Source organism: Bos grunniens, chromosome 28, assembly GCF_055505025.1.
Source record: "Bos grunniens cultivar Pamir isolate PY7600 chromosome 28, Bosgru_T2T1.0, whole genome shotgun sequence".
NCBI classification, from domain to species: Eukaryota; Metazoa; Chordata; class Mammalia; order Artiodactyla; family Bovidae; genus Bos; species Bos grunniens.
Genome location: NC_141192.1, coordinates 15,252,376 through 15,268,492, shown reverse-complemented (window position 1 = coordinate 15,268,492; position 16,117 = coordinate 15,252,376). Strand labels below are relative to the sequence as shown.

The window sequence follows — 16,117 nt, the reverse complement described above, 5'->3', positions numbered from 1 at the left end:
ATCCTTCTGCTTTGAGTTGGGACCCTCTCCATTCAGTGTTAGTTCTTCTCTTTCTTATCTTCTTTTCTTCTTTATTATAGTACCACAGCTTCAGTAGTGAACCAGAAATGAAGCAGATCCTGCAGAGACGGAAACCTAATCTGAAATAATTTCAGTTTCTAAAATTGTATTAAAGTGACCCCAGATTGTTAAATCCCTTAACAACTTGCCAAAAGAGATATCAGATCTCTCTTTGGGAAGACAGTATAGACTTATCAATAAATTTAACTCTAAAAAATTTTATATACAATATCTGGCACTCAAGTAAATAATAAAAAAAAAGCACACAAGTATGTAAGAGAATATGATTAAAATTTAAGAGATACAATAAATAATGGAATAGACCCACAGTGGATCCAGAAAATGGAGGTACCAGACACAGATTTTAAAGTAATTCTGCTGACTAGTATAAGTAGCTCACTAGTCGCCAACTCTTTGCGACCCCATGGACTGTAGCCTGCCAAGTTCCTCTGACCATGGGATGTCCCAGGCAAGAATACTGGAGTAGGTTGCCATTCGCTTCTCCAGGGGATCTTCCCAACCCAGGGACCAAACAGTGTCCTGCATTGCAGGCAGATTCTGTACCGTCTGAGCCAGCAGGGAAGCCACCAGGAAAGCCCCTGCTGACTATGTTCAAGATAATTTTAACAGAATAAAATGGAAACTCTAGAAGCAAACACACTTTTTAAAATCCATGAAATTGAAAATTCAGTAATGAGTATGACATCTGGTTGAATCCAGCAGAAGAGGGGATTAATGAATCAGAAGATAACTTGAAGAAAATATATTTTTAAAGATAGAAAATAGATTAAATTTTTTGGAATACTGAGGGGATAGCCTGAAAAAGGTGTAACTTATGGATAATTAGTTCCTTGAGGAGAGGAGAAAGACAATAAAGCAGAAGTATATTTGAAGTGAAAAAAATTAAATCCAGATTTCTGGTCTCCATCCCAGGTGTACACACTGCAGTTTGAAACTTACCTAACCTTGTGTTCAGTACTTTTTTGAGGGTGGGTGGGAGGAGCATTTAAAAAATGTATAAGCAAAGTCTCTGTACTTAAGAATCTTCTAATCTGTTTTCGCTTAAGACATTAAAAAAAATTAACAGTACAAGTGATTTCATGCACTTTAAAGTTTTTGTTAGAGATGTGCTTAATGTAAAACTTAGTATTAAAAAACAGTGTTTTATGGCTTAAATTTAAGAGAAATTAGAGAGTTTATTATATAATTAGTTATTAACCAATTTACAGTGTCATTAATGAGCAAAAAAATTCCCTAGAATCACATATTTAACTTTACTTCTCATTAAGTAAATAAGTTATGACAATATATGAGTAATGTTAACTAACACTAAGCTAAGTGTCAGGCGAGGGACTATCTTCTTTCTTGTGTAACTTTTGCTTTTTCTTAGTCATATTTTCTTAAAGTAAAATGACGCTCTTAGGTCTGCAGTGTCCAACATGGTGGGTGCGAGCTGCATGTGGCTGTTCAAATTTAATTTAGTGAAAATGAAATAAAATTAAGTTCCTCGCTTGTACGTTTCAGATACTCAAGAGCCACATATAGATGGTTTATTAGTGCAGAAATAGTACATTTCTATCATTGTGGAAGGTCCTGTTGGACACTTCTCTTACATGGTCTCTAAGATTTCTGTCTTCAAAGAATCTAATGGTTTTCCTGCTTGTTCTCCCTCGAAGTAAACATTAGTTGCCTGGGGATATTTTGGTTTGTTTTCTTCTGATCTTTCTTCCTTTTTGGTCACTCTGTTCACAGGTCCATACTTCTGCGAAGGCTTTGTAGTCTGATGGGCACTGTCTTCTTGCTTCGCTGCTTTACCATGTTTGTGACCTCCCTCTCCGTGCCAGGACAGCACCTTCAGTGTACTGGAAAGGTAGCCGCTATCTTCTTTGTCATTCTTCCCTCTTACTCTTAGTGTGTTGATGGCTTAGATGTGTGTATGAACTAAGGCGTAGATTTTGCTTTAAATATTATTAATAAAATGTGCTTTTTAGCATTTTTGGTATCGGTAATAAACATGTAGAAATAATTTGGTAAAAGTCTTAAGCCAGAATCTGCTTCCCTGTTACTTCTATCCATCGATCCTATCTAGTTCAGTGCTGTAGAGCTGAAAAAAAGTACAGAAAAAAAGTAGCTTTCAATTATCATTTTTCCTTTCCCACCATCCTCAGCGTCTTTAGTTACTCATATTACATGACTCCGGACCTTTCACTGTCTTCATCACTCCTCTTTACAAAGTGTTGTGGGACTGGGGCTCAAGGTCTGCCCCAGCCGCTTCACCCCACGTCGTCCCCATGCTAGATCTGGGGAGCTGGGAGGAGTCTTGTGTCTCGTCTTCTGTCTCCATGTAGTTTCGGGTGTTTTTCTGGTCGTGTCCTGGATTCCGATAAAATTAAAGAAACTGCTTCAACTCTCAAAAAAAAAAAAAAGTGTTGTGGGGACTTCCCTTGGTGGTGCAGTGTTTAAGCCTCTGCTTCCACTGCAGGGGGCACGAATTTGATCCCTGGTCAGGGAACTGGATCCCACCATGCCACAGCTAAGATCTGGCACAGCCAAATAAAATAAAGTATTTTTTTAAAAAAAGCAATGCAGTTCAACCATATTCCATTTAAAATATAGTACCCACTACTCTAAACTTTGCTCTTTCAGAGATGTATTTAAATAATGGCTGATTTTTTTTGTTTTTGTTTTATACTTTATAGGTTGTTTTGGTATACTGTAGACATACCTTCTCTTCTGGCTAAATTGAGAGAGGATAGCTTATACAGATGGGAACAAAAAAAAAAACAAAGTAATGAATTATTAAAGAAAATTTTTTTAAATCCTGAAGATCATTTGTGCTTTGTATACAAAATTGGCTGTTGTGACTCATTAAATTTGGACAAAAGGATTTGTTAGCCCTCTTTTTTAAGCCTCCATGCTTTAGTTATGTGTTCCCAAATATTTTAATAATATACTAACACGTTTCTTGTTATTTTAATGTTGTTTGTAAAGTGTAAAACAAATTAAGTGTCAGTTCTGCCGCTGCAATATAAATAGCTGAAATGCCAAGGAAGGAAGACTAAGCAGCTAAAGGAGATCAAGAACTAAAAATATAGCCCTGAGCTGAATGGTATATAAACTTTCTCAAGGTATAAAGAGACTGACCAGTAAGAAAGGAGGAAGGGGTAATGACATTTAGGATTTAGTGTAAAGGAAATCTTTTATTTTTTTAAGGTAAAAGATGCTTTTGTTTCTTCTTCACCCACCTCCCCCCGCAAAAAGGGAAAGTACTTCTAGTTACCAAGTTACATAAACTTATTGTAAAATTTCAAATTTTATAAAAATACGTAAATTAAAAATTCCCTCTTCTTTCACCCCACCCCATAAATAATACTGTTAAAAGTTTATATAGCCACACAGACTATTTTTAACCATGCTTGCACATTGCACATTGTATAGATAGCTGTTTTTTAAACAAAAGATAGGATTATATTGCTGACATTGTACTTCAGCTTATGTTTTACTTAACAATGTGTTGTTTATTTTTTTTCTGAAAAAATACATATAACTGTACCTCATCTTTTTAATAGCTGCAGAGTATTCCATTGTACGATTTACCACTGTCCAAGTGGCATGCATTTCGGTTATTTTCAAATCTTACTCTTTATAAATAATGCTGTCATAAACATGCTATTTCACTTATTTAATAGTCTTAAGATAAATTCCTGGAAGTGGAGTTATGAAATTAAAGGACATAGCAATTGTGATACATATTGCTGACATTTTCACTAGGAAAGACCACTTTTTACTGCTGTCACCACACCGTGCATGTCACTTTTCCCATCACACTGCCAGTACTACATTTTATCAATTTTTGAAGTCACTGTCATTCTGATTAATGAAAGATGATGTCTGAGACTTTTATGGTCTTATATTTTAAATTTCAATCTTTAATCTCTTGACTGAAATAAAAATGCACAGTGTGAGAGCTTTGAGTTTGAGACCAGCCTCTTAGGAACTGTGCTAAAGAAGTAAGGGAAGCAGGTAGCATATATGTGATCTTGGAGAAAGTGATCGAGCCACACATCTTGGTAGAAAGTTGCTGCTAGGCATGAGGAACAGGTGTCTTAGTCAGTGATTTTAGTGCTTTTTTAAGTATGGGTGCAAGAAATTGTGTTCATAAAATTTTCTCCTTGGGGGGGCGGGGAGAAACTGTCCTGAAGGCCTGCTGCTGCTGCTAAGTCGCTTCAGTCGTGTCCGACTCTGTGCGACCCCATAGACGGCAGCCCACCAGGCTCCCCCGTCCCTGGAATTCTCCAGGCAAGAACACTGGAGTGGGTTGCCATTTCCTTCTCCAATGCATGAAAGGGAAAAGTGAAAGTGAAGTCGCTCAGTCGTGTCCGACTCTTAGCGACCCCATGGACTGCAGCCCACGAGGCTCCTCCGTCCATGGGATTTTCCGGGCAAGAGAACTGGAGTGGGTTGTCATTGCCTTCTCCGGTACTGAAGGCCTATTCTGTCTGTTTTCGCAGAACACAGAGTACCTCATTCCTGGTCTCTGTCCTGATGTCCTTTCAGGGTATGTTGAGGGTCAGGGACTACAGTGGCTAATGACTTAATTCTTGTACAACTGGATAGCAAGTGACATTCTTTAGCTAGAAAATCTGCTGAATTTCTGTGCACAGTGTGAAGGAGAGATAGAACAGTTTCCCCCAAATCGATTAGAAGAGATTTAAAAAAAAAATAAGTAAGCTTGTTACAGTGAAAGGAGAATTCCCTGTAGCTGAGGAATTTAATTGCGGGTCAGCCCCTAAAGAAAAGGATATATATGCATAGGGCTGCAACATGTGTTACAAAAATAAATTAGATACCATCCCTCTACAGTATGGACAGCCCTTTTTCTGTCTCTAATGACAGTTTTTCATTATCAGTTAGCTTAATGTGGGTATACCTATTCAGATCTGCCCTAAATACTATTAATTGCTTTGAATTATAATATAACCTATTTATTGACCTGTATTTGCAGCAGTCATTAAAATTAGAAAGTTAAGATAATATTATCTATCAGTCAAATCCCTTACAATGAACTCCGTAGGGCTTTTACATTGTAATAAAGTAATTGCTTGAAATCTCATTCCCAAAAGTAGTGGGTTTGGAGACAGAACCAAGAACATGCCTGTTTTTTTTCTAATTTAGTGATGGAAAGGAAAGAAACAGTTAAAGCAAATTTCTCGTCAAAATGTCTCAATTCATTCTATTGTGTTTCAGTTTTTATTTTTCTGGAAAGATATTTGGGGCATTTCATGATTGGAAAGGATAGGGAGACAAGTAATTGGGCAATAATTGCTTTTCTTTTTTGTACTATAGTATTTTTAATTTATTGCAGTATAGTTGATTTACAGTATTGTGTAATAATTTCTTTTTTTTTTTTTTTTAACTGGCATCACTTGTTTCCTGTCTTTGGCTGAGATATCTTCCTAGCAATCTGTTCTTCATTGCTTGATTTTTTTACTCTCACTTGCATAACATCTCTAACCCTATTCTCATTAGAGGTCATGGAAATAAGCAAACCATGTATATTTTAGTATCTCCTTTCCTTTTCTCTGATAATAAATTTCTCTCCCTCTCCTGCCATCAACTGAGACAGAAGGGGGAAACTGGTTAGTGTATAATCGGGTGAGATTTCTAATGAATTGGCGATTCTAATGAGATTGTTCCTCTTGTTCATTGGCCATAGAATCTTTAAGATGTAGGGCTCTAGAACTGGACTCCCTCTGTTCATGTCTTTATTACTTATTAGCCGTGTGACCTCTCTGAAGCCAGTTTCCTAATCTACACAGTTATCAGTTCATACAATTTTTGTGGAAATTAAATGCAATAACATAAGGGCATATAGTAGCATGCTGCACATAGAAATGCAAATAAAATTACAGCAGTTTTTTATATTGTTATTATGTGTCGTTTCCAAGGCAAACCATTCAATATCACAGTAATCCAAGTCTATGCCCCAACCAGTAACGCTGAAGAAGCTGAAGTTGAACGGTTCTATGAAGACCTACAAGACCTTTTAGAACTAACACCCAAAAAAGATGTCCTTTTCATTATAGGGGACTGGAATGCAAAAGTAGGAAGTCAAGAAACACCTGCAGTAACAGGCAAATTTGGCCTTGGAATACGGAATGAAGCAGGGCAAAGACTAATAGAGTTTTGCCAAGAAAATGCACTGGTCATAACAAACACCCTTTTCCAACAACACAAGAGAAGACTCTACACATGGACATCACCAGATGGTCAACACTGAAATCAGATTGATTATATTCTTTGCAGCCAAAGATGGAGAAGCTCTATACAGTCAGCAAAAACAAGACCAGGAGCTGACTGTGGCTCAGATCATGAACTCCTTATTGCCAAATTCAGACTGAAATTGAAAAAAGTAGGGAAAACCATTAGACCATTCAGATATGACCTAAATCAAATCCCTTATGATTATACAGTGGAAGTGAGAAATAGATTTAAGGGCCTAGATCTGATAGATAGAGTGCCTGGTGAACTATGGAATGAGGTTCGTGACACTGTACAGGAGACAGGGATCAAGACCATCCCCATGGAAAAGAAATGCAAAAAAGCAAAATGGCTGTCTGGGGAGGCCTTACAAATAGCTGTGAAAAGAAGAGAAGCAAAAAGCAAAGGAGAAAAGGAAAGATATAAACATCTGAATGCAGAATTCCAAAGAATAGCAAGAAGAGATAAGAAAGCCTTCTTCAGCGATCAATGCAAAGAAATAGAGGAAAACAACAGAATGGGAAAGACTAGGGATCTCTTCAAGAAAATCGGACATACCAAAGGAACATTTCATGCAAAGATGGGCTTAATAAAGGACAGAAATGGTATGGACCTAACAGAAGCAGAAGATATTAAGAAGAGGTGGCAAGAATACACAGAAGAACTGTACAAAAAAGATCTTCACGACCCAGATAATCATGATGGTGTGATCACTGACCTAGAGCCAGACATCCTGGAATGTGAAGTCAAGTGGGCCTTAGAAAGCATCACTACGAACAAAGCTAATGGAGGTGATGGAATTCCAGTTGAGCTATTCCAAATCCTGAAAGATGATGCTGTGAAAGTGCTGCACTCAATATGCCAGCAAATTTGGAAAACTCAGCAGTGGCCACAGGACTAGAAAAGGTCAGTTTTCATTCCAATCCCAAAGAAAGGCAATGCCAAAGAATGCTCAAACTACTGCACAGTTGCACTCATCTCACACACTAGTAAAGTAATGCTCAAAATTCTCCAAGCCAGGCTTCAGCAATACGTGAACCATGAACTTCCTGATGTTCAAGCTGATTTTAGAAAAGGCAGAGGAACCAGAGATCAAATTGTCAACATCCGCTGGATCATCGAAAAAGCAAGAGAGTTCCAGAAAAACATCTATTTCTGCTTTATTGACTATGCCAAAGCCTTTGACTGTGTGGATCACAATAAACTGTGGAAAATTCTGAAAGAGATGAGAATACCAGACCACCTGATCCGCCTCTTGAGAAATTTGTTTGCAAGTCAGGAAGCAACAGTTTGAACTGGACATGGAACAACAGACTGGTTCCAAATAGGAAAAGGAGTTCGTCAAGGCTGTATATTGTCACCCTGTTTATTTAACTTATATGCAGAGTACATCATGGGAAACGCTGGACTGGAAGAAGCACAAGCTGGAATCAAGATTGCCGGGAGAAATGTCAATAACCTCAGATATGCAGATGACACCACCCTTATGGCAGAAAGTGAAGAGGAACTCAAAAGCCTCTTGATGAAAGTGAAAGTGGAGAGTGAAAAAGTTGGCTTAAAGCTCAACATTCAGAAAATGAAGATCATGGCATCTGGTCCCATCACTTCATGGGAAATAGATGGGGAAACAGTGGAAACAGTGTCAGACTTTATTTTTCTGGGCTCCAAAATCACTACAGATCTTGACTGCAGCCATGAAATTAAAAGATGCTTACTCCTTGAAAGGAAAGTTATGACCAACCTAGATAGCATATTCAAAAGCAGAGACATGACTTTGCCAACAAAGGTCCGTCTACTCAAGGCTATGGTTTTTCCTGTGGTCATGTATGGATATGAGAGTTAGACTGTGAAGAAGGCTGTGTGCCGAAGAATTGATGCTTTTGAACTGTGGTGTTGGGGAAGACTTGAGAGTCCCTTGGACTGCAAGAAGATCCAACCAGTCCATTCTGAACGAGATCAGCCCTGGGATTTCTTTGGAAGGAATGATGCTAAAGCCGAAACTCCAGTACTTTGGCCACCTCATGCAAAGAGTTGACTCATTGGAAAAGACTCTGATGCTGGGAGGGATTGGGGGCAGGAGGAGAAGGGGACGACAGAGGATGAGATGGCTGGATGGCATCACTGACTCAATGAACGTGAGTCTGAGTGAACTCCGGGAGTTGGTGATGGAAAGGGAGGCCTGCTGCGATTCATGGGGTCACAAAGAGTCGGACGCGACTGAGCGACTGATCTGATCTGATGTGTTAAATGCCTTTTAAAAAAAGTGACCATTGCTCAAACTCTTCCTCAAAATGGATTGCTCTTTTAAGTTTTATGTGTGGGGGTTGGGATTAGATTTGGCTACTAATAACAGGAACTTTATGGTGGCTATAGTTTAATAAACAAGCAATGATTTATTCTCTCTCATAAGAGAAGTCTGAAAATAGGTACTTCACGTCAGGTGTTTGATAATTTTATGGAGTTATCAAAAATCCATGATTCTTCTGGCTTTTGCTCTCTTGTCCTAACACTTGGCTTGCATCCTCAAGGACACTTTGTAGTCATGGTGACTGCCAGAGCTTTAACTGTCATGTCTGAGTTGTAGGCTGGAAGAAGGAAAGGTAAAGAAGACTTCCTCCAAGCTGTTGTCTCTTTCATTGATAAGTAGCCTTCCCAGAAATCTTCTAGACTTCCACTTTCCATCTTACTGTACAAAACTTAGTCTCTTAGCCACTCCTAGCTGCAAGGAATGATGAGAAATGCAGTGTTATAGTTGAATTCATCACCTCTTCTAATTGATTTTAGAACTGTTACTACTGAAGAAGGAAAAGTGGATATTGAATGGTAGCCATTATCTCTGTCATAGCCTGTTTCTTATTGGCAAGAACAGGCAAGCAAATACTACTGTGTTATAGGGTATAAAACTTGGCAATGCTTTTGTGCTGTAGTAAGCTTTTAATTTCCATTGGATCATAGAAAAAGCAACTGAATTCCAGAAAAACACCTACTTCTGCTTTATTGACTACTCCAAAGCCTTTGACTGTGTGGATCATAACAAACTGGAAAATTCTTAAAGAGATGGAATACCAGACCACCTTACCTGCTTCCTGAGAAACTTGTATGCAGATCAACAAGCAACAATTAGAACTGGACATGGAACAACGGATTGGTTCCAAATAAGGAAAGGAGTACATCAGGGCTATGTATTGTCACCCTGTTTATTTAACTTCTATGCAGAGTACATCATGTGAAATGCCGGACTGGATGAAGCACAGCTGGAATCAAGATTGCCGGGAGAAATATCAGTAACCTCAGATATGCAGATGACACCACCCTAATGGCAGAAAATGAAAAGGGACTAACGAGCCTCTTGATGAATGTGAAAGAGTGAAAAAGCTGGCTTAAAACCCAACATTCAGAAAACTAAGATCATGGCATCCCATCCCATCACTTCATGGCAAATAGATGGGGAGACAGTGAAACAGTGGCATATTTTATTTTCTTGGCCTCTAAAATCACTGCAGATGGTGCCTGCAGCCATGAAATTAAAAGACACTTACTTCTTGAAAGAAAAGCTATGACAAATCTAGGCAGCATATTAAAAAGCTGATATGTTACTTTGCCAACCAGAGTCAAATCTATGGTTTTTCCAATAGTCATGTATGGATGTGAGAGTTGGACTATAAAGAAAGCTGAGCTCTGAAGAACTGATGCTTTTGAACTGTGATGCTGGAGAAGACTTGAGTGTCCCTTGGACTTCAAGATCAAACCAGTGAATCCTCAAGGAAATCAGTCCTGAATATTCATTGGAGGGACTGGTCAAAGCTGAAGCTCCAATACTTTGGCCACCTGATGCGAAGAGCTGACTCATTGGAAAAGACCCTGATTCTGGAAAAGATTGAAGGCAAAAGGAGAAGGGAAGGTGAGATGGTTGGATAGCATCATTAACTCAATGGACATGAGCTTGAGCAACCTCTGGGCGATAGTGTAGGACAGGGAAGCCTGGTGTGCTGCAGTTCATGGGGTTACAGAGAGTCAGACACGACTGCGCGACTAAACAACAACCTTTTCATAGTAAAGGAAGTCCTAGTAGAGAAGTTTGAATTGCATTGATTTCACTGTATGTGTGCTCAGTTGCTTGGTCATATCTGACTCTGCGACCCCATGGACTATAGCCTTCCAGGCTCCTCTGTCCGTGGGATTCTACTGGCAAGAATACTGGAGGAATGGGTTGCATTTCCTACTTCAGGGGATCTTCCCAGCCCCAGAATCAAACCTGCGTTTCTTGCATTTCCTGCATTGGCAGGCAGATTCTTCACCACTACACCACCTGGGAGGCTATTGATTTCATTAAATTACCAGAATATTTCTGAGTATAGCCAAGCTTTGACCACCCATTATTGGTGTCTGCAGTTAATTACAGTGGGAGTCTGGTTGATTTTGCTTAGCTCTGTCATTCAGTCTTTGAATTTCAGTGGGAGTTGTAAGAGCCTCTATTGCCCTAAGCATTTGAAACACTAATTCTTAGCTTTCTTTATAGGTATATGGCAGTGTATGGGAGAAATTACACCGGGCCTTTGCCATTTGGAGTGGCTTTGGTATGACCCTAACTGGCGTTCACACTTGTGGAGATTACATGTTCAGTGGCCACACAGTCGTCCTAACTATGCTGAATTTCTTTGTCACTGAATGTAAGTATTTCTTTAGTGCTTCTCTACATAGCAAATGACTGGCTATACAGGAGGCTGTGGGAAGGGTGTTAAATTCTATGAAGAATGGGAAAAACAGATCTAGGAAACGCATGACGGAGAAACATTGGAAGAAATGTTGGAAGAAATGATTTTAAAATGATCTTTCTGTCCTTTTCTCAGATACACCAAGAAGCTGGAATTTCTTGCACACTTTATCCTGGGTTCTCAACCTCTTTGGAATCTTCTTCATTTTGGCTGCCCATGAACATTATTCCATTGATGTGTTTATTGCCTTTTATATCACAACGAGACTCTTTTTGTACTACCATACTCTAGCCAATACGAGAGCATATCAGCAGAGTAGGAGAGCAAGAATTTGGTTTCCTATGTTTTCTTTTTTTGAGTGCAATGTTAATGGTACAGTCCCAAATGAATATTGCTGGCCATTTTCAAAACCAGCAATAATGAAAAGACTAATTGGATGAAGACTATCTTTGTAATGGGCTCATGACTAAAGATGCAGTCATTGTTGAAAGTAACTTTGTGTTCTCCCCCAGGTTGTTCCTGAATGGTTTTTTGCCTATATGTTGACAAAGTTCTCTGTCCTGAGCAAGGCTGTGACCATAGCAAGCCAACAAGAACAATCAAGAGTCCTTACCTGTCTGTCAACAGAAGTTTAAGTAGATGTTTTCTGCCCCTTCTCTTTAGGCAGACTTTATATTATGATTGAAGTCAGGCTCTTAGCTTTACGTTTTGACTATTTGCCTATTGAACTTAAGCTAATCAACTTAAAGCAGTTTGCTGGTTGAAAGATGTAAAAAGAAAAAAAAAAAATTCCCCAGTAGGACTCTAGGCAAGAAATATTGAGAAGAATACTAATAATTTGTTAGGTTCCTTATTTTCTTCAGAGGAAAAACCCCTACCCAATGAGCAGTACTTGTTCTTTGAACTAATCTCTGTGTCTTTCTAAAAAAAATGCAACTCTGGGAAGTGATCCATTTTACTGACAAATTAATTTTTGCCTTCTGAACTGTCTGTAAGAAAAGTATACTGAAGATACCAGGATCCTTGAAACGAGAATGAAAGAGGCTGTATATAAGATGACAAAGTACAAATATAATGCTGGCATTTTTTTCACCAAAATTAACAAAAGATTCAGTTCTGTTTTTGTTCTAAGGGTTTAGTATGATCATCAGTAAGTATTCATGAGGGAAAAAATGTCTGCATCCATAAAAATAAAATTGGCTTAATTTTAGTGATGAAAGTCCCTGGAATAACTGTGCTGTGACTGTTAGCCGGATAGATGACAGGCCAATTTTATGCTTTTTAATGATGTTATTTAATGAGCAAAATGAGAGTTTTTATCAGATGTTAGATAAAGTTCTTATGTCCTTAAATGGGGATGTTTGCATGCAAATTTTTGTCTGAAATTTATAACAGGTTGCAGGCATAATATAACTATTTGGTTTTTGAAATTTCTCATCTTGACCATCAGACAGCCTCAGACATATTTGGATATGAAAAGGTTTTGTTGTTTTTTATTTTTAAATACAATTGTGTACATACATTCTTTCTATTTAGCTTTAATTTGGCAGTCAGGAGTAATATAACTTAGTTGCTGTTTACAACACTAGAAATTTAGTACCTTAAGTAATTTGACCTCTGTGATAACCTCTGTCACTTTAACTTTTAATGATTTTGTACAGTAGTTCTGATAGTAGGATGGTTCTAGAATTAGAAGTTGAACCCCAACTCATGAGCTTAGCCACTTGGAATATTAATAGTGTAGTTTTGCATTCAGTTTTAAAACAAGGAGTTAGAAAAGGTGCTGGCATATTGAGGTCTAAAATTAGGCCACTTAGCAGAAACATGCTGTTTATATAGTGAAATATTTTATTTTTGCACTTTGAGTCATACTCCCACCCCCTGTAAGTTACAAAGGAGCCTGAGTGGATTGGGCGGTAAACAGATATAATGCAAGCAAGTTTCAGCTAGTGCTGAGTGACCCCAGTTTGGGTCTTCTCTGAATATTGTTTTTTTATTTTTCACTTGAGAAAATGTCATGAGATAATTTAGTTTTATTATGCTTTTAAATCTCATACTTTAGAATCTGATAATACCTTAAATTGTTGATTCTGTTACATTCTGGGGATGAAAATGTCAACATTTCATCCAAGGAAAGTGCATTATCATGAAAGTTGAAGGATGTTTCCTATGCAGTTAGAGTAGTTTGACCCTTGAATTCAAAAGATACATAACATCCACTTTTTCCAAATGACAGAAGAAGCCTGAATTTAGCTAGGAAGGGACTGATTTTGGTTTTTGGAAAAATGTTTGGAAAAAATCCGTGGCACCATTAATTCAAGAATGTTGAATAACTACTTAATGGTAAATTTCCTAACAGCAGTCTTCTTTCCTTCATATGGATTTTATTCTAGAACAAAATAGGAAAAAAAAAATTACAACTAACTTTGCAGAGCTATTGATACTGAGAGTGCCTAACAGCAGACTGCAATGAGGAGTATAAAATAACTTCCCAACCTTCCTTTTACCATATCCATTTTGAGGAAAAGGTAAGCTAGATTTATAATTTATTGTTATAACTATTACAAGGCAGTGTTTACATACATTAATCATCTCCAGGTCTCTTCCTTGGAAAACTTTGAGACAACATTTTTTTCCATTTCTTTTTTTAATATAAAACTTATATTTTTGTTACTTATTGTTTTGTCTGGAAATTTCCAGATTTTGTCTTTGTATCTTTTTTTCTTGTAACAATTTTGTTAAAACCATAATGAAAGTAGAATTTACATTTTGACTGTGACTGTGGCTAGGTAGAGAAACTGCATGCCTTAGATCTACAGATTTTTCACCTTGTATGCAGTTTCAAACATGTAAGAGGTTTACCTCATTAAACACTGAGACTTCGGTATAGAGGGAACCAAGGCAGTTTTTTGTTCAGGGATGCAAACTGGAGGTTATACTGAAAGTCTTCCATGCAATTTCTGTCTTCTTAGGGGCAGCATTACCTTTTTTTCTTTTTTTAAAATTCCTTGCAGGACAGTGTTACTGAAGGTTAGTTGAAGTTTGTAGAGAATATCAGGTTTAGAAGAAGGCAAGTTTGCTATTATCACCACATAATTTGGGAGAAACCTTTTTTGGCTATGCTGCAGAATTTTCAACATGCCTGTCTTCTCCATAATCCTCTGTAGCCAGAATTGCTTAGGTAAAAATACACTTTCCATATGCTAGGTCTGTTTATTAGTATCACTTTAAATCAGAATGTAGTGAACTCGGCCACAGAGCCAATCAGTTAAAGGAGTGTGGACTGTTCACAGAACTCCACGCTAGAGACCTGCTGATGATGTAACTCTGGCACTGCAAGTGGCATTCTTCCCTACCCTGTACCTGCTTAAAATTCTTACTTAATAAGGACAGAGGTGCCAAATCCTTTTATAGCTAATATGAGACCCTATGTTTTGAGGACATCTGTTTGGAAAGTGTTATTTATATATTCAAAGTGATATTCATAACACTAACCTGCTTTGACTGTATTCAGTAAAAAAGCAATTTCATTGTCAGTTTCATAGTAAACTTTTTTTAGAGGATTCTTGTTCCATAATGTTTTAGAACATTAACCATATTCTTGTTTTAAACTCTTTAATAAATTTAATTCTTTGATTGTCTTCTTGTAGACTTAAATTATCCCTTACTAAAAGTAATTATAGTAACAATCATTTGCCAGTTCTTTGCAGGCATTTGAGATAGGCTAACTCTTTTATAGAATAGTCCCATGGCTTTCTTAAACAGTATTGGTTTCATTTAGAGGGTTTCAGAGCCAACAAAGCATGTCAACTGTAATGCCGTCTTTACTTGGCTGTGACAGTTTGCATTTGTGAAATGTTTAATCTGAATTACCCTGTACTGCTGTAGAGGAAATTGTTAGTAACATCAAAAGTCAGACTGTTGCTACAAGTGACCAGTGAGAAAGGAAAGAGGTTGAGGGATTTTTCCATCTCTTTTAATAGCTTTGAATGACTGAAATTACTATGGAAATAGGTTTTGGTGCCCCTCTCACTTATTCCTCACCCCCAGCAAAGACCACCAACTTCAAGTAACTAAAATGTGGCCTATTATTTTGCATTAAGTTGAATTAAAACATCTGTGCAATCTATAAGCCATAATTCAGCTTCCCCCAAAGTTAATTTTTTAGACTATGGTTCTACCTTATATTAGCCAAGGACTTTTTCTCTGTGTACTCCATGTTTATGCATAAAGAAGTTTTGTACCTAATATGGAAGGAGAGGGAGTACTATGTTAATTTTGCTGTTATTTCAGCTCTGTTTCAATCTGAACTACTAGGTTGTCTGAACTAGTGAAGCATTGTTACCAGTTAGTAATACCATCTTTAAAATGTTCAATTTTAATAATTTTTTATTCAAAGAATCTATGACTTGTTAGGACAATTGAAGTATTTCTGATACGAAACAAAAGAAGTGGAGACTGGTACTTAATGGGGGAAGCAAAATTAGCTTGGGCTAAAATGGGCATGTTTTGTTCTATGAATTCTACCTAAATGTCACCCAATGTGCAGAGAAACTAGTATTACTTGAAGATGTGAAAGTTCCTGTGGTAGCCATACCTTGAAGCACAGTATTGTATATAAGTAAATATCTCAATTCTAAATTAAATCCAGATTTAACTAATATATATTATTTTATATCTTTGTTGTATTAAAATGTTTAAAAACACTAAAAATAAAACATTTGAAAATTGGATTGTAGTCTCTTCTTTAAATGTCTTTGCATTATTAATGCAGCTGCTTTATGTTTTATAAAGTGAATTTTTTATTTTTGCAAATGATTGGGTCCTGCAACTTTAAATACTAATGTATTGTCTAGTCCCTGGCATGTACTACTTCTTAGTTGTCTATTAGATAAGCCATGTGCCCTTTCTCCTTTCTTTTCCGCAAACTAGGGAAAGAAAAGTGATATTACTGATGGTTTAAGAATAATTATAGATTAAGTTGAGAAGGAGGAAAGGGAAGCAAACAGCTGTTTCTTCCTGGGCACATTAAAGTTTGTGTTTGTCGGTTTAGGGTTTATTTTAATTGTAGATTTTATAGG

General features: G+C 37.4%; 1 protein-coding gene across 9 annotated transcripts in view; it reads left to right on the top strand.

Moving 5' to 3' along the window:
• SAMD8 (sterile alpha motif domain containing 8) overlaps positions 1-15,769 on the top strand; it is a 123,327-nt gene extending 107,558 nt beyond the window's left edge. For 7 of the 9 annotated variants that reach the window (XM_086381895.1, XM_086381899.1, XM_086381894.1 and 4 more), the window contains 3 exons: positions 1,813-1,930; positions 10,841-10,991; positions 11,172-15,769. In XM_086381895.1, coding sequence (XP_086238021.1) covers positions 1,813-1,930; positions 10,841-10,991; positions 11,172-11,476 — 574 coding nt within the window. In that variant the 3' untranslated portion in view covers positions 11,477-15,769. The remainder of the gene's footprint in view (positions 1-1,812; positions 1,931-10,840; positions 10,992-11,171) is intronic. The other 2 variants (XR_015156789.1, XR_015156788.1) reach the window with 1 other exon arrangement.
• The last annotated feature ends 348 nt before the right edge of the window (positions 15,770-16,117 follow it).